The sequence below is a fragment of the Trifolium pratense genome, linkage group LG1, assembly GCF_020283565.1.
Source record: "Trifolium pratense cultivar HEN17-A07 linkage group LG1, ARS_RC_1.1, whole genome shotgun sequence".
Taxonomy (NCBI): domain Eukaryota; kingdom Viridiplantae; phylum Streptophyta; class Magnoliopsida; order Fabales; family Fabaceae; genus Trifolium; species Trifolium pratense.
In genome coordinates, this window is record NC_060059.1 from 10222284 (window position 1) to 10241044 (window position 18761).

General features: G+C 32.4%; 2 protein-coding genes across 2 annotated transcripts; both read left to right on the forward strand.

The window, feature by feature from the left end:
* LOC123902654 (SEC12-like protein 1) lies at positions 1–4554 on the forward strand. The gene is made up of 10 exons (XM_045952438.1): positions 1–435; positions 1420–1520; positions 1917–2049; positions 2164–2255; positions 2473–2572; positions 2691–2763; positions 2879–2999; positions 3613–3732; positions 3851–3921; positions 4118–4554. The coding sequence occupies exons 1-10, from the start codon at positions 259–261 to the stop codon at positions 4306–4308; spliced, it is 1179 nt and encodes a 392-aa protein (XP_045808394.1). The 5' UTR covers positions 1–258; the 3' UTR covers positions 4309–4554.
* Positions 4555–6060: 1506 nt separating this feature from the next.
* LOC123902665 (phosphoglucan phosphatase DSP4, amyloplastic) lies at positions 6061–12738 on the forward strand. Its single transcript, XM_045952447.1, has 13 exons — positions 6061–6264; positions 6341–6461; positions 7349–7454; positions 7769–7845; positions 7943–8019; positions 8126–8206; positions 8751–8883; positions 9700–9759; positions 10343–10399; positions 11176–11271; positions 11428–11487; positions 12116–12223; positions 12372–12738. The coding sequence occupies exons 1-13, from the start codon at positions 6239–6241 to the stop codon at positions 12501–12503; spliced, it is 1134 nt and encodes a 377-aa protein (XP_045808403.1). The 5' UTR covers positions 6061–6238; the 3' UTR covers positions 12504–12738.
* Positions 12739–18761: the final 6023 nt, after the last annotated feature.

An 18761-nucleotide genomic window follows, 5' to 3' on the forward strand; every position in this document is an offset into this window, starting at 1 on the left:
GTGCCACTAAATAGGGTTTACATTGTTTCATCAATCACTAAACAAAAACCACTTTGTGCCCTACTTGCTTACATTGACTTTTTTATTCTTATTTTTCCAGAACCCTTCTCTATTTCCTCTTCGGATATTTCTATATAATAACATTGACAATTCCGATTTATCAACAACGATCTCAGAAAAAAAAGGCTTCATTTTCAGTACCCCAATTGGAAAAAGAACTCAACTTTCAATCCCATTTTCCAATTTAGCAAGTTTTCAATGGAGAATGATGTTGGGTCACCTCAGGGTCCGGTTACTTGCGGGTCATGGATTCGGAGACCCGAAAAGCTCAACTTAGTTGTTCTTGGAAGGTCTAAGCGTGGAAATTCTTGTCCTGCTCTACTTCAGATTTTCTCATTTGATCCTAAAATTGTTTCTTTGTCTACTTCCCCTCTGGTATGTATTCTTCTTAAATTCTCAATTTTTATGTATGTGTTGTTTGTAGAGTAATCCAATTGGAACATTGATTAATCTGTTTTCTGCATACCGTTTTTTATTTTAAGTTTATAAATTGTTGTTTTTTGTGTATGTATGTTTTGTATTTATTGACTATGGTTCTGTTTTACTATTATAGCGATAAAATGAAGTAAAACCATTTTCATATAAGTTATAACTTATAAGTTGTTTTCATAAGCTATAACTTATAAGGTGTTTTCATAAGCTACTGTAGGATCAGTAGTAGGACCACTTGTACTCTCTCCCATAAAATTGGGGGTAGTACTACTTGTACTCCTCCTTTCCATTATCTATAAATTGAATTTTACTGTTAAAAAAATAAGCTATTCTGGAGACTGGAGAGCTTATAAATAAACTGAAAACAGTTTGTGAACATGTCATAAGCTCTTCTAAACAGTGTCATAAATATTTATGCACTTAGATAGCCTCAAATAAGTCAATACAAACAGACCGTTGGCCTGTTTTGTTTGGCTTATTTGAGCTTATCTGCTGACATGAGTTTTGTGAGACAGTTTGGAAGAACTTACGAAAACAGTTTATGCCAATTTTTATAAGCTTTTTTCATAAGTTCTTTAATATAGCTTATGAAAACAGCTTATAGCATATACAAAACCAATTTACTTTATTTTTTCCTTTGCTATAAAAATAGCTTATGTAAGTTTATACATAAGCGCTTATCATAGCTGCAAATAGAGTGAGGCGTATGAAAATACGACTTATTTTGTGCATTCCCTTTTGGTTGTAGATGAGAAATTGTTTATTTTTTTTTCTTGAACAAGATTGTTGGTGGAAGTAGTTATTATGCAGTATGCATTAGTTCTGTTATTGAAGAATATTTTTAATGTTCAGTTTTTGGATTGACGAATCGGAAGTGCAATTTTTCTTTGGTTCTAATGAGATTTTTGTCTTTAATTAATCTTTTAGGCCAATTATGTGTTAGAAGCAGAAGAAGGCGATCCTGTTGCTATTGTTGTGCACCCTAGTGGTGATGATTTTATGTGCTCTTTGAGCAATGGTAGTTGCAAGTAAGCTTCTTTTCTAATAGCCATGGGATTGAAACTTTGCTCTCTTATCTGAATATATATATTCAAACTACTTCCGTAATTTGTTTCAACGCTGCATTTTTTCAAAATAATAACAGCTACTACATACTTCCACTTTCAATATCATTGGGATCAGAATAGCGACATTTTATCTTCCTTTAACTTTTTTAAGGACAAAATAAAACCGTAGGCTCAGTTGTACCAAAGTTCTTTTTCACAGTTTCTTGTTCTTATTTCTTGGATCCAGGAGAGTTTATGACATCATGGTGGTACTTGTTTCTTACGCGTAGCTAGCAAATATTTTGCTTCGAGTTATCATTGTTTCTCCCTTGGAGCAGAACCACGCACATAGATTGAACTATTTTTCATGGCTTGCAGATTGTTTGAGCTGTATGGTCATGAAGCAAACATGAAGCTGTTGGCCAAGGAACTAACCCCTCTACAGGGTATTGGATCCCAGTCATGTATTACTTTTAGTGTTGATGGATCTAAATTCGCTGCTGGTGGGTTGGTAAGCATCACTCAAGATTCCAACCAATTGCTTTCGTATTCTGTGTGGCATTTTTTGTTTTTCCTCTATTGAATTGTTTCATGTATGTTTAACTTGTGTCCTTAACACGTGTAGGATGGACATCTCAGAATTATGGAGTGGCCTAGCATGCGCACAATTTTGGATGAACCAAAAGCACACAAATCTGTCCGGGATATGGATTTTAGGTAAAAATTTACAAAGCAACTCTAGCTGGATCCTTCTAGAAGATGCATTCATCTAAGCATCCATTAAACTTCTAATAAATAATTGATAAAATTGTCAGCCAGAATTATCTTGTGTTATAAACCATAAGAGCATGCTCACGTTATAAACATCTTAATCCTGAAACTTTTGATGACATTGATACTTACTGTATTGTCCTTCATTTTTGTCACACTTTAGTCTAGACTCGGAATTTCTAGCTTCAACTTCTACTGATGGTTCAGCAAGAATCTGGAAGATTGAAGATGGTGTTCCCTTGACTACTTTGTCTCGCAACTCGGTATGGTGTGATTGATTTCAGAACTTTCGGAAATATCTCTGCAGTTTTTTTTTCCTTTCTTTTTCACAAGAATCTGTGCAGTTACTTGTACTCATTGATCCAATTTTTGTCTCTTTAGGATGAAAAAATTGAATTATGTCGATTTTCCAAGGACGGAACCAAACCGTTTTTATTTTGTGCTGTTCAAAAAGGTATATGACTATCTTGTTTTGAGTATATTTTATAGTATTAATTTTTTATTTATATCTGTCAAATCTCTTTTGACAACGTATGGCCTTAATCATCGTGACCTCTAATTTTGTGCAGGTGACAAGTCTCTCACTGCAGTTTGGGACATGAGCACATGGAACAGAATTGGGCATAAGAGGCTTCTTAGAAAGTCTGCGTCAGTAATGTCCGTTAGCCACGACGGGAAATACCTTTCGCTGTAAGAACCTATATTGACCTTGTAGTAATACATGCCAATCAGTTTTTTAATCGACCAATAACACCTTGTCTATATTAGCATATTTAAGTCATTTGAATAGCAAGTTGGGATTTTGATTTTAGTATTATTTTGCCAAAACTATGAAGGGTGAAGAAAACAATGTTTTTGAACTGATCACAATTTTCCATTTTATTAAGTTGTCTCTTCTTAAACACTTATTGTTCTACCTTATCATGTTCATTTCTAATTTATGTCTCTGAAAACCAATTAGTTTTGGCATTGTTTTTAAGATGAGCTTTTAGATCAACTTTTCTCCTTAAAATATCATGTTTAATTCAATGGGTGAAATGTTTAATTCAATGGGTGAAAAGCACTTTTGAGAGTTGATTGCAGACAAACTAACTTGTTGTAAAAAAGTTTGTTTTAAACACTTGTTGGTCAATTCGAATGTAAATCCTTTCAGAATCATTATATTCAAAATAATTTTTTAAATATTAGTGGAGTCTATGATACATCAATTAAAATTAGTCAATTTTATGTTATTAGAAGTAAGCTTGTGATGTGATGAGCACCTTTGTATAATCTTGAGCTCATCAGATTTCTGTAATTTTAGGGGAAGTAAAGACGGAGACATTTGCGTAGTTGAAGTAAAAAAGATGCAGATACACCATTATAGTAAGAGACTACACCTCGGTACAACTATTTCAACCTTGGAGTTCTGTCCTAGTGAAAGGTAACGCTGGGTCGCCGGCACTTTTTTTGATAAATATCAATCATCATATACATGCTAAAAATAAAAGTTTCATTCTTATGTCTTGTATATTTACCCGAGCTTTAATTATTTTATGCAGGGTTGTACTTACAACCTCGGTAGAATGGGGAGCATTGGTCACTAAACTGAATGTACCTAAAGATTGGAAAGGTTCTCTCTCTCTCCCTCTCCCTCTCTCTCTCTCTCTCTCTCTCTCTCACACACACACACACACACACACACTGTATACACTGGTCCGCATGCGGCATGCACACAATCACACTCGGGCATGTCATTTGGGAAATCATAGAATAATCTAATAATGTTTATTGAATTTGACATTTGAAGTTTGTTGCAAAACCTGCAGAGTGGCAAATCTACTTGGTGCTTTTAGGACTATTTTTAGTGTCAGCAGTTGCATTTTACATATTCTTCGAGAACTCCGATTCATTCTGGGGATTTCCAATGGGAAAAGACCAACGACCAAGGTTTAAACCAATGATAACAGACCCTCAATCATTTGATGATCAAAATGTTTGGGGACCGGTAGATATGTGACCGCTACCGCATCGACAACATTCTTTGATGTTGTTTGATTGGAAGCAGTATCAGTAGTAGTTGTAATGTAAGTGGTATCAACATTTATCTCAGGAGGGACTACACATTCTAGATTTAGAGAATTGATTGCTATTACTAGAATTTACTTTTATTTCCTTTACTTTTTGCTGAAAATTTTAAACCCAAAAAAGCCATTATTGATATGTAATTTTATAAGTAGGAATAGTCAAATTGGTTCTTGAAATATTGCAAGTTGCTCTTAGGACATTTGGGGAACTTTTCCTACTAAGATTTCGATCTTTCTCAATATTATATAATTATATAATATTGTTATATAATAGTTGACTAGGAATAGTGAAAGACTTAAATTTCCATTCAGAAAATAGAGTTAAGTTGTGTTAGTTTTTTTTATCATGATGAAGATATTTTTTTTTCTCATAAATTTGTCACGTAAGATACCGCCCCATTCTCGGTCAAATCTTTTAAAATCCCTGAAAGCATCTTTTGTCTATATTTTATTGAAAGTCCCATCATGTGTGTTAAATAAGACTCGACTCCGCCCCTAATGCCATCATATGTTATTGGATTTTCTGGTAAAAGAGACCAAGTAGATTTGCCGCAATAGCTACGACCAAGGTACTCATCTTGGCGTAATGACTCAATTTGATGGAATTCACAGCTATAATTCGTATCAGCCCTATCCCTAGGCGGATCCTGGTTTTTGTTAACAATGGGGAGAGCCCCTCTAGGGAAGGAGGCTGATTGAACCCCCGTACATTCCACCGGATGAAGTGAAGAGGGGTAGAATTGTGCAACATATTCGAGATATTATTGGTCATTCAATTTTAACACTCCTAGCGAGATTCGAATGATAACTTGCCAATCGCCTCAATGTGGGAGTCAAGTCCATCTAGATTTATTCATTCAATCAATGATGATAAATCTATATCATCAAATAAAATAGTACCATCAATTTAAATAACCAAGAGATTTAATTAATTGAGGAACTTCAATTTTCTAGACCACAAGTTGCAATGTCCTAAAGTTGACTATGAAATAACCCAACTCCAAATCTCCAATACAATACTAATTTGGAAGAGTATAACGTTGCTTCACACAAAAGTTTTCATTGCAAGTGACTTGGTAGGCTCGTGCATCACGAGCTGCTGTTCCTAACTAAGTCGGCAGTGAACTTGAGAGACCATGAGAAGAGCAAATATTTTGTCCATTAGTGTTTTGTATTGTACTAGTAATATCTCACCAAATTTAGCAAGAGTTTAAAAAAGGGTAGTCCTTTTTCTTCTTGTGTCTGTCCCTTTATCATTGGTTTTAAGACAATTGGAACAACTTTTGTGTAGAAACATTATATTTTTTTGGTACATTGCAAAGAAAAAGAAAACACCAAACTAGACTCTAGGATGAAACACCCTTAACACATTAGTAAGGAGAATGCTCTTTAAATTTTTAAGAGAAGACTCCTAAATAACAAGCTTATCTCCCCGATCCCAATTTAGCAAACACTAAACCCTAAGAGAAAGAGTGAGAGTGTCCTCTTAAATCATCTTCATCACATCCTTAATATTTACATCAAAATCTAAGAATCACTTCCTTTAGATCTATTATTCAATAAATATTAAAAAAGGAAATTTTTGCTTATATATAAAATTAGAGATAGAGAGAGTATTCGACAAAATGCCAATAATAATAATATAATAATAATATAATAATGATGAAAAAACAAAAAATAAAAGGTGGTAAAGAAAGAGAAGAAAATGAAAGGAAAAGGATCTTAAACAAAATATCCCATAGCTCCCCATAGCCCCACACAACACAACACAACACTACATAGCTGAACTCAATTCAGCTCAAGTTTCCTCCATCAGCAACTACTGATCAGAATCAGAATAAGAATTCAGTTCCAATCATCATCATGAACTGTCTTCAGAATCTTTCAAGGTTCGTTCTATCAATTCGTCAGATTCAGATTCCATTGTTTCTTCTTTCTCACTCTCTTTCTCTTTTTCATTTCCAGATCCTCTGTTTTACCATTCCATACACTCGTTGCTCCTCCTGCTCGCAATCACCAAAACACTTGTTCTTTATCCATGCTATTCATCCGTAAATCTCATCACAATCGAACCATGATACTCAAGGTACTAACTTCAACACTATTATTTTACATTATTCTTTTATTTTCTTGTCAAATTAAATTACTAATCTCAATGAGGTTTTTTTATTCTTTAATTTTGGCTTTTGTCCTTTCAACTTCATCTATCAATTTAAAACTATTTAAAACTAAGATGATGATGATAATATTATACAATTGGTTTTAGTTTTAGCCTTTTAGGTGCTGAATGAGTTTTTGTCAAGACTTACACTATGAGCTGGAAAAATAATAACACAATCTATGCTATGTCTAGGCCGTTAATTTTAGATCGGATGACTCCGATTATACAATAATAAAATCAAGGTTTAAATATGATGTTAGTCCCTACAAATATAACACTTTTTTTTTTTGCTTGGGTTCGGTCCTTGCAAATTCAAAAATGGTTGTTTTTATTGGTCCACGTAGCACCACATGGCGCATTATATTGGGCCATGTATGACGTTAGAGACTAAAAACAATAACTTTTGAATTTGTAGGAACTGAACCCAAATAAAAAAACTTACAAAGACTAAAACAAAAAAATGTTATATTTGCGGGGACTAACATCATATTTAAACCTAAAATCAATTTTAAATGATCTTTGCCATTGATTAAAAACTGCGACACACTTACTGCAACAAATCTATTTCTGTGCTTCAAATGTATTGATCATGGCATATTCTGAAATCTGCAAATATCAATGATGTTTGTTGATGGCTTTTCGAAAGTTATACATTGTGGTGTATGCAAGGAAATATAGATGAATATAAAGAAAACTAGGAGATATCGAAGAATTAAAACCATAAAACAAGAATGTTTGATTACCCAATCGGGAACATATACTTCATATTTACAGTGTTCTTTAATGAACATTATTGACATTTTGTTGTGCAGGCTACTTCCGGTTCTATACCCAGTGCAGAGACAAGCAGCTCTGATGTCGAGGAGGAGGTAAAGTCTGAGACATACAGTAATAACATGACAGAAGCCATGGGTGCTGGTATGTAAATTATTACCGTGCTTCTCTTTTGCCAACAACCAAGCTTTATTATGTTATCTCGATATTGATCAAACAATGATCTTACTTAATCGTTTCTCCTAAAGCTTTCTTCAGTTTTCCGTTGCCTCTTAAATCAGACTATTTCTTGTTTGCTAAGATAAATTGTAACAGCCTTCTTTTTTTTGTAATATTTGTATACGGCTAATAATTTGGATTAACTGATGGTTCACTTCTGTTATGAACATGATCAACCTGTTTCTTTTGTTCTTTGAATATTTCATTCTGTTAACCCTTTCTAACAAAGTGCTAAACAGTTTTGACTTATAGGCACGAATTAGGAATGAACTACAACTTCATCAGACCAGACTTGATTGTTGGATCATGCTTGCAGGTTTTCTTTCTGTTTCAGTTATGAATACATAATAATTCAGTTCTGTCAAATATAGTTTGGTCTTCTGACTTCTTCTATATTTATCTTAAACCACCAGACTCCTGAAGATGTTGATAAGCTGCGTAAAATTGGAGTGAAAACTATATTTTGCTTGCAACAAAATCCTGACCTAGAGTATCCTAAACAATTCGTTTAATATGTTTCACTTTCAGTATTTGAGACATTGTACACATATTTAATCTATCAAACAAAACAATTGTATTTCTTCACTGCTAATTAGATATTTTGGAGTTGACATCAATGCCATACGAGATTATGCCAAGACATTTGATGACATCCAACACCTGCGTGCTGAGATAAGGTTTGTAATGGCATGACTTTTTAAATTAAAATAATAATAATCGAAGAGCTTATTGGGTTTAGAATTAGACTGACAAGGAGCAAAAGAGAAATCCTGCACAGAAATCATTTTTTGTAATAAGAAAAACTCTAGGAGAGAAAGGAAACAAAAGTTGCACAAAAGTGCAGCCAAACAGAAAGCATAAAGGGAGGGTACTAAAGGCCACAAAACTAAGCCCGATAACAATAAAACACACCACTGCACACAAATCTATTACTTTGTTGCTTTTTCAAAATATACTGTACTTCTTACAGCTTATGAATTTTTGTGTTAGACTAGTTTGTAATGTCACTTTGCATACACAGTTTCTAATTGCATAGTATCCCAATGGGCATAACTTTAGTCATGTATGCATTTTTGTAATATCATGTAATTCTAGCATATCTATTTATTCATGATATGTGCAACTAAACAGTGATGTCTTTTTTGCATTACACATTCCAATACCTTTATTATAGTCATGCACTTTTTTACATTATATGATAATCTGACGTGGATGTTGCAGGGACTTTGATTCATTTGATTTACGGAAGCGGCTTCCAGCTGTAATTAGCAAATTATACAAGGCAATCAAATCCAATGGGGGTGTGACATATATACACTGTACTGCTGGACTTGGAAGAGCTCCAGCTGTTGCGGTATGTCTCTCAGTTTCATTTCTGATACACGGGGTGGCTTCTGTAGCATCCTCTTCCGCTCCCCATTTCAGTATCGTGGGAAAGCCAAAAGGCCCTCAGAAATTAAACACTAGGGCTTTCTGTGGGTGTATTTTAGGAATTTCATCCTTAAAACACGCCAGAATATTTCTGGAGATTTAGGGCTTGTTTCTGTGTCTTGTGTTTCTTTGCTGCATGAATTTTGAGTAATTTTTTTTATCATTTTTTGTATGTGTCTATACATTATATATACTGTATAAAGAATTTCAGAATTGTGGCCATCCCACTATAGCATTTTTGGGGTCGGCTGCTCCACTCCGTTGCTCGGTATTAAATATTAATAACACTTTAGTTCACCACAACATGGTTGTTGCCCTGTGAATTGGCGGTCAGTCACAAGATCTAGTTATAGAAGCAGATTTTGCGCACCCGGTTAAGTATACTAGGGTTGTTTTAGTTGACATGGCTGTGCATACCATCCAGTTGTATAAATTCCTAATTTCAAGATGCTTTCTGAAACTGGTTTTGTTTCTATCGAGAGAGACGGCTGAAAAGAAAAGAAAAAAAAATCCTAAAATTGATATTTTTCTTATTTTCTCAATATAGAAGTCTAAACATAAAATGTGAGCTTTGTGGACTGTATAGTCATTAAGTCATTATTACTTTACGTCATTGAACTTTATATTGATCAATCAAATGAAAGCCCAAGATACACAGGAGGGAAAATGGGTTAACCAATCCAAACTTTATATCGGTTTGTCTTCATTGGCCATTGTCTAACAGTTTGTTTTGTTTCAGTTGGCTTATATGTTTTGGGTTCTGGGTTATAAACTCAATGATGCTAATGCACTACTTCTGGTAACTATACTCAGTACTTATTTTTTATAGTTTCACATTCTAGCATATGTCTATTAAGGCCCTTCTTGTTAGATAATATGTTGCATGGCTTTCCATATTTTGGATTACTTGAATTAAACAGAAGTGACCTCTTTCCATTTTTTTGTTCTCAAATTGACTTTACAACATTTATAAGTTCTATGCATAATGATTGCGTAGCAATTATCAATGCCACAACAGTTATAGTTACATCACTATTAGATTGGAATACAACATGTTTCTAACTTAGTTATTTGTGAATTATGGAGCAGGACAGTTAACCGTATAGTACTTTCCAGATTGATATATTGATTTTCTCAGATATAGTACTTTTCCAGAATGAGGGAAATCTTTTCCCTCATTTTTATTTGATATTATATTTTCCTTAAAAACTGTGGCATATTTTCTGATTATTTGAATATATATTTTCCGTTTCTTTATGTCTTAGAATTCTCATTCCTGCAGTTAGATGATTATAATCTTTCTGAGCCAGTTTCTTTTGCAATTGTTCAAAAGAGGGCAATGTATATATTGCTGAGTTCTCTTGACCTTTTTATTCTTGCAGAGCAAAAGGTCATGCTTTCCGAAACTGGATGCCATCAAAAGTGCTACAGCCGATATTGTGAGTCAAATTATTTTTCTATGTTTATATGCGTGTGCTCTACTGTGTTTGAACTATAGTTTTTTTCTTTCTTGTCTGTCACTCTCATTTATAGTTTGCTTCTGATTAATTTTAATGTGAAAAGATGATAATTTAATTGATGCTGTTCCTCACTTTGTTTTTTATCTTTTTATTGTCCAAACATACTTTTGGTGGGGAAAGGAATCTGAACTTGGAAGTCATTTTCTCTATCAGTCATTGTAACAGATCACCCCACTGTCTTACATGTGACTTATTTCTTTCGCATTAAGATCTTGAAGTAAAAAATCACCTTCTATTGTCTTTTTTCTCCCACACAGTTTTCAAGTAGGATTTTAATAGACCTGTTACATACTGTTTTGAATCTGAACCTGTTATTACCTAATGCTGCAGACAATCTCTATATATAAAATGAAAACTTATTTTCTTGAAGTTATGTAATGGATTTGTCAAGGGACCTAGAATCGTCCATTTTGTATGTAAAAATGGAAATTCTTATGTAGCTGGATCATTTGACCGCTTCATTCGAATGTCAATTTTATATTACCAGTAAACAAATGTTTTCCTTTGAATAGGAAGCATGACCTAGGAGGTTGCGTGGCACTTACGTATATGTTTGAATATACTGTATTATGTGTTAGTTTTTTGTATATCTCTCTTCCATTCTTATATCAACTCAAATATTTGGTTGTCGTATATTTATGTACTAATTTATTTTGATCATATCATTAACCATTATTTATATATGGTTCTTAAAGCTTACAGGCCTTAGTAAGAAGCCTGTCACTTTGTCGTGGGGACACAACAATTGCTCTACAGTGGAAATTTCAGGACTTGATATTGGATGGGGGCAGGTGATTATTGAGTTTTGATGAGATTTAAGAAATGATTCAAATATTTTGAATTTTTAAAATAATCTGAGTTATGTAGTTTGAATTATATACTAAGTTTGAATTATATACTAATACTCATCCCAAAGACTTACACAGTATCTATTGATCCCTTTTCAGAGAGTGCCCTTAGATTTTGACGACAAACGGGGTTCATGGTTTCTCGAGAAGGAAATGTTTGTAAGTGCACTTCACTTGTTAAAACTGTGCAATTGTTAAAATAGAGTTTCATCTCATATTGACGTCAAATAACTTAATATCAACTATGCGATAAAATAAGAGATTATTGAATAATTTGTTTAAAATATTTTATGCTGCCTTTTCTCTCCCCAGATTTTTTTTTCTATCTCTCCTCATATATTCATGCAATTCAGCTTGTACTAAATGGTAGAACTTTATTTTGTGAGTTTTACATATCAAATCATCTAGTAATAAAGTAGATTTGCAGTATATAAGTTCTTTTCTCTCACTCTTATGTATATATGTATATGGGTACAAGTACAACTGTATTTGATAACTAAATGATATAATAGCTTCAATCACGTGCATTTCATGGTTGAGATTCTTCCATAAGCCATAATGTAACATTTACTATTGTCACTTCGTAAATTTGCATTTCAGACTGTTATGGGAGTAATTACATGATGGGTTGAGTGACTGTTTAAATGTTTCGGAATTATTTTGCGTTTCTAGGATTATCTAGTCTGTTAGAATTCAGATGTCGAAATGGGTTGTCAGTATATAGAAAATCTGTAGTTTATTTCAATAAACTGGCAATAAATAAGTTTTTTCTTATCCTATTTACCAGGAAGGGCGCTACGAGTACAAGTACATTGTTGATGGGGAATGGACGTGCAATAACGATGAGCTTGTATTATCTCCCAACAAAGACGGTCATGTCAACAATTTTATCGAAGTAAGTTTGAAGTTTCAACTACTTAGTTAACAACATAGATAGCTCACAGTTATGATTTCTATTTTATCTCCTAAAGCTTCGCCATAGGGAGGGTTTCTACCATACACTTTTAGTTCTTGATTTCACATATTCCATCCTCTATAAACAGGTTATTGATGATGCGGACGGTGACCGTGCCTCCCTTCGGGGTAGAGTGACTGGTGATGATCCTGATCTCACAAAGGATGAACGAATCAAAATAATAGAGTTTCTGGAAGCCTTTCCCGATGAGGATCTCTGAACCGTCAATGCACCTGCTTGTTGACATGTAAATTAGTTGATGCACGTATATAATGTACTTTGTCTAATAAAGGATTGAATCTGAACCTTACTTACAATCTCTGTTGCAGTTAATGTAATTTTAGGATGCAAAACTTCCAATAATCTGTAGCATTCTTAAGTAGTACAATACATCCAATAAACAATGACATTGTACACAGATAAATATGAGATAAAGAATTATATATTCTTCTTGACATATGTACCAGAAAAATTCTTGAGTCTCATAAATACCATTCCATCAAGCACCATTGACATTGTCTAATATAATAATGCATTAGGCAATACATTGTCTGAACCTTGTTTAAGTGTGAGTGGTTAAGTTTCACATTGACTATGAATGAGAAGAATGAAGTTCCCAACAACTAGTATTGTCCCGGAGCATTTGACCCGTCATTTTTTCCGAGCTTCCCCAGACTCCCCAACAACTGGTACGAGAGCTTTTGGTTTGATTCGGGGATGGAGTTCTTATCCGGTGTACTAGAGAAAATTAATGGTGCTCAAATTGCATAAAACAATGAGTTTCTTACCAATCAAACCACCACTACATTGCATTAACTACACATGAACTTTTGTATTGGAAATAGTACATGTAGGGAACAAATGGTTTATAGAATTCAAAAGGGAAGATATATATCAGTGGAAAGATATAAAGTTTGTCTGGTGGCCAAGGGTTATAATTAGATGGGAGGTGATTGGACTAGTTTGAAAGCTTTTTACCTATTAAGGCCACCATTCGAGTATGTTGTTTGCTTTGGTTGCTATCAATGATTGATCAATCAAATTTCAACAATGCATTTTCACATGGTGACCTTCAAGGTCAAGAAGAGGTGCACATGACTCTGCCAAAAAAGGTGGGTAATTTCTAATGTGCTCAATTATATTCACAAATCTTAAATCATTATATGGTGTTGTGAAGGGGACCAACATAAAATCGTATGAGAAGTTTTTGTTCTTATTACTTCATTGTACGTGAATATGTTTAAGATTATGCAAACTATCTTTATTCATCAAGTTTTGAGATCAACAATTGGATTTGGATCATATCCTGCCCATTCTTTTCTGATGCTATTCTGTCTTGATCTTAACTATTCATTCACTTGTTTTTCTCTCTTTTCTGTGTTGCTTTTTTTCTTTACTTTATGGTTTAATCCACCATTGAATTAAGAAAAGAAAAGCGGGCTGCACAAAAATAGTTGGAGAGGATCCAAATAAGTGAGTAATGGTTTGTAAATAATTTATAAGAGATACTTTATTGGAATCACATTATTATTTTTAAAAAAGAAAAAAAGATGTAAATTTTTTTAAAAAATATACAAGGAACGTTAATCCAATTTGATCTTTTTTTCATATAATATATAGAGGTTGTAATTTCTAAAATAGTAGTACAGTATGAAACAAGGTTGAACCCGGCAAAATATTATTTCAAGTGGAGTGAATCTCTGAAAAATAGAAAAGAAAATAATTTTTAAAATAGTACTCATTCCGTCTCATAAAAATTGTTTTCATTTGAGTTGTGAATTGTTTTTGAGAAAATGGTGAATTTAATTTATATGCACCGTCAATGTAAAATTATTTTACACATGCGTCCAATAATATACCACACATCATGTATGATATTTAAAAATACATGATGTGTCACGTTTATTAAATGATATGACAAGAATCTTTAAACTGACAGTGCACAACAATTAAACTCGAAAATGATTAGTTGTGTCGATATTAATGATAAAGTTTATTTGCTAAAATAATCTAATTAATTAATCGTAGCTGGTAATAATAAATTTTGAGCTTATGATTTATAACTTATAAACTAATATTGAAAAAAAAAATCTTTCATAATATTTTTTCCTCACGAGCTTATAATTTATTTTGACAAGCTAATTTAATTAAGCTTATAGCTTACTTATAGCATTTATGTTGCAGTTTGAAAGCAACTCTGAAGTTTCTGTTCGATTAGTTATAAAATTCTCAATCCTAGTGGCCCCAAAAAGATCTCTTGTTGATCAACACAACACTCTTAATCATCATCCAAGAACATCGATAAGAGCGTTATGATTAATCGATGACAGACTATGCGGCCATATACACACGGACTATTAAAAATAATCGACAATAAAAGAAAATAATCGAGAGAAGAAAGGAGGGAAAAGGAGAATTGATGATGAAAAATGAACAAAAAGTTTCAATTTATAAACTTTAGCAAGATAAACGATTGACCGAAAAAATTGTACATCCTCTTCAATTGCCAATAAGAATGAATAGGCCACTGTCTAAAATTATTGATTACAACCACAATCCAAAAATGTGATCACCTGCATAAAAAAAAAAAGTGATCACCAACTACATTTGAATTCTAGAATTCGAAACTTCATAAACTTGATTCGAGTTCTACACCTCGAATAATATTTTTTTAAAATATGTATTTTTTCAACGCTCAAATCCAAAAACTTGAACCTAACATTTTTTACAATTTAGAAGACGTGCGAAAAAGTTAGGGGCACAAAAAGAAGTTCACTACACAAATATTTATTAATGAACCTTATATGGTTAACTTTTACCTATGAAGCACAAACACTCCTCACATTAGACGTGTTCCGTATCAGACACATGTCGGTAACGGACACTGACACAACACTAATACTTATAATTACATTAAAAAAAATTAAAAATTATTATCGATATCGATGTATCTGTATTGTACTCGATGTCCGTATATATATGTCCATGTTTCATTGGCTTTTACTTCATACCATACTTTGCTCACAAAGAAACCTTTTACTTCAAAGTGTACTCCTACGGTATTTTTCTTGCTTAAATGCAGTTTTGACCCTCCAAGTTTCACAATTGCTTGATTTTGGCCCCCCACGTTTCAATTGTTTGATTTTAACCCCCTAAATTTCACAATTGCTTGATTTTAGCCCTCCAAATTTCAATTGCTCGATTTTGGCCCTCCAATTTTATCCCCTTTTGCATTTGCTAGCCCCCTTTGAATATTTTTGATTAAAAATTGGTTATGTGGCATTTTAATGTTTGTAAACTTTTTTTAAATAAAAAATAATTATTAAACATTTTATTAAAAAAACAATTTTTAATACATTTTTATAAAAAGCAGTTTTTATAAAAATGTCACATAAGCAATTTTTAGTCAAAAAAGTCAACGGGGGCTAGTAAATGCAAAAGAGGTAAACTTATGGGACCAAAATCGAGCAGTTGAAATTTGGAGGGCTAAAATTAAACAACTGTAAAATTTAGGGAGTTAAAATCAAGCAATTAAAATGTGGCGAATCAAAATCAAGCAATTGTAAATTTAGGGGACCAAAACTGGATTTAATTCTTTTCTTTTTTTCATGTCATGTGAGATATGGTCCGCCAAACTCAACTAGTCATAAAGTTTAGTAGCGTGATTAGATTCAGGTCCCCATGACATGAACCCATCTGATACACGTTTTTAGCAATATTTTAATCGGACGAGAGATTAATCAACTACTAACATTAACATCTCATTCAACCGACAAATAACTACTAATGGTTATGCTAACAACATGTCACATGGGCGAATATCTATCTAAACATAGAATATCATAACGTAATTTAAATATATGATTAGTTATATTTAGTGGATGATTAATTGATAGTACATTTTTATAAATAAATCTTTTCTTGTAAGTCCTTTTTATAAATTTTAAACATATTAAAAAAATGGTTGTATCAATAAATCTGTAAAAAAATGTGTTACTTGTATTTTGTACAATTATTATATTTATATTTAATAATATAATAGGAGAGAAAAAATAAATTTGTACTTCCCAATTATAAATTTATAGAGGTCTTTGTCCTTTTTTTTTTTATATTTATTTTTATAGATAAGGTCTTTAATCCCATTTTTTTATTGCATAGAAAATGCATGATGGACATTGGAAAACCATATTAATTAGATGAATGAGCACACAAGTCAACACCAACAACTCGTTTTCAAACAAGTGTCCCAATTTATCTAGAGCATAATGAGTCTATACTTTATTTTTCTAAAATGTACTAAAAAAACTCTCACATGATAAATAAATTAAATAAAAAAACAATCTTATAAGTTCTTACAAGTAAGTAAGGAAAGTAGAATTCATTCATAAGTTCATAATATTAGTCAATAACAATCAATAATACTACCTCCATTTCTATATTTTTTTTTTATAGTCAATAAAATCAAACTTATGACTAAATCTAGTGGTTTATTTATATGATTTATGAAAGGTGTTTAATTTATTTTTCCGAAAAAATAGTTTTTATATGTAAGATGTGATTGATTAAAGTACATACCGTAGAGGGGTTTTTCAAAAAAATTAAACTTCTTAACGGAACAATCCCGATAAACAGATCTTGATTAAACCATTAATCACAAATCAAAGAACACAAAATCACAAGTTTATGTGTTTACCTCTTGAAGTGCAGAACCTTTAAAGTATAAACTGTTTCCGATCACGAGCAAAGCAAAGTAGCGATGCATCTACTAAGTCCACACGAACAAAACTTTTCCGATGACCGGTGCTAGCCAATTCCACCAGAGATTCAGAGAGAATATGGTTTAGAGAGCGTCAACTAGGTTTCACTTGCGTGGTCATCAAGCCAAACACTTAAATGCACCGTACCTTACTGTGGACCACATTTCTCTATTTTCATAAATTAAATAAAAAGTTATAATTAATTATTTAATATATAAATCAAAGTCACGATATCAAAATAGATTGGTTTTTAGTGCTTACTCCAACACATACATCAAATGCTTGATTTCAAATCGCCAAAATAAATTATTCTTAAAAACAAGTTGTTTGAAACAATTTGAGTTAAATTTTTAAATTATTAAAGTTTCTTTCTTGAAGTCCTCGTGAACATATTTTATTTTGTAGGAAGATTGCATATAACATGTACGGATCAGAGTTCGAAAAATAAAAAAGTCTCTTCTTATAGGATAAAAAAAAGTTACAAGAATTAAAAAATATATAAATTTAGGGGGCTGCTAATTTAGACCCAGTTGGGTCTAAATTAGCAAGGTGCACCTTTTGAGTTGGACAAAAATACCCTTTCTTTTTTTTTAAAAAAAAAAAAAAAAACATATTGGCGCTGATCCAGTGTCGCGCGCCTACCGTAGGACCACCTTTACAGACCGTTGATTTCCATCAGACGGCCAAGAGATGATCTCATCATGGCTGTCGGATCAATCAGACAGTCCAGATCATCCATCTCCATGATAAGCCAGCGCGTGCACCACACTAGATCTGCGCCTGGAGAGAGAAAATTTCATTTTAAAAAAGCAGGACACGTGTCAACTGCTGGGTGGTTGGCGTGTTTTTTTTTTTTCATTTAATACTTTAAACTCAATTATTTCATTGTAAATTAATTTTTTATTTTTTTATTTTTATACCAAAATTCATAATTTTTTTTTGTCTACAAATAGAGACTTGGTTCGTTTGATTTGGACACAAAAAAAAAAACTCAATTTTTCACTACCTTTAATTATCTTTATATAATACTGTGAAACCATTTAGCTGGTAGAATGGTTTCACAGTATAACTCTCTGAAACCATTTTACTGGTAGAATGGTTTCAGTGAGTAATTTCTTAATTGTTTGCTTCTGAAACCATTCTGAAACCATTTTGCTGGTACAATGGTTTCAGAGCGTTGTACTTTGAAACCATTTCACTGATAGAATGGTTTCAGGGGAGTTGATTTTTAATTGTTTGCTTCTGAAACCATTTTACTGCTAGAATGGTTTCACAGTATAACTCTCTGAAACCATTCTTCCAGCTAAATGGTTTCAGAAGCAAACAATAGTTTTTAATTACCGTTTTATCTCATTTAATTAACGAAAAATAGTTTCAGGTCTCAAAAAATTTCATAAAATATACCAAACGTTCCAGAATATTATCTAATATTTTATTAGAAACAAATAAAAAAACAATTGGTTTCAGAGTACAAATCTATGAAATTATTATTATTATTTGTTAAATGGTTTTAAATAATCAGCGGAATTTGTGAAAATAATTTCATGACTTGAACTAGGGAGAGTGAGGTACACAAGAGGGTTCTAAATAATTCATAGTACTTTACATAAAATTTTGGAAATTTTCTATGGAATTATAATATTTTTAATTACCTTTTTACTCATTTAATTAACTAAAAATAGTTTCGGGTCTCCAAAAATTTCATACAATATACCAAAATT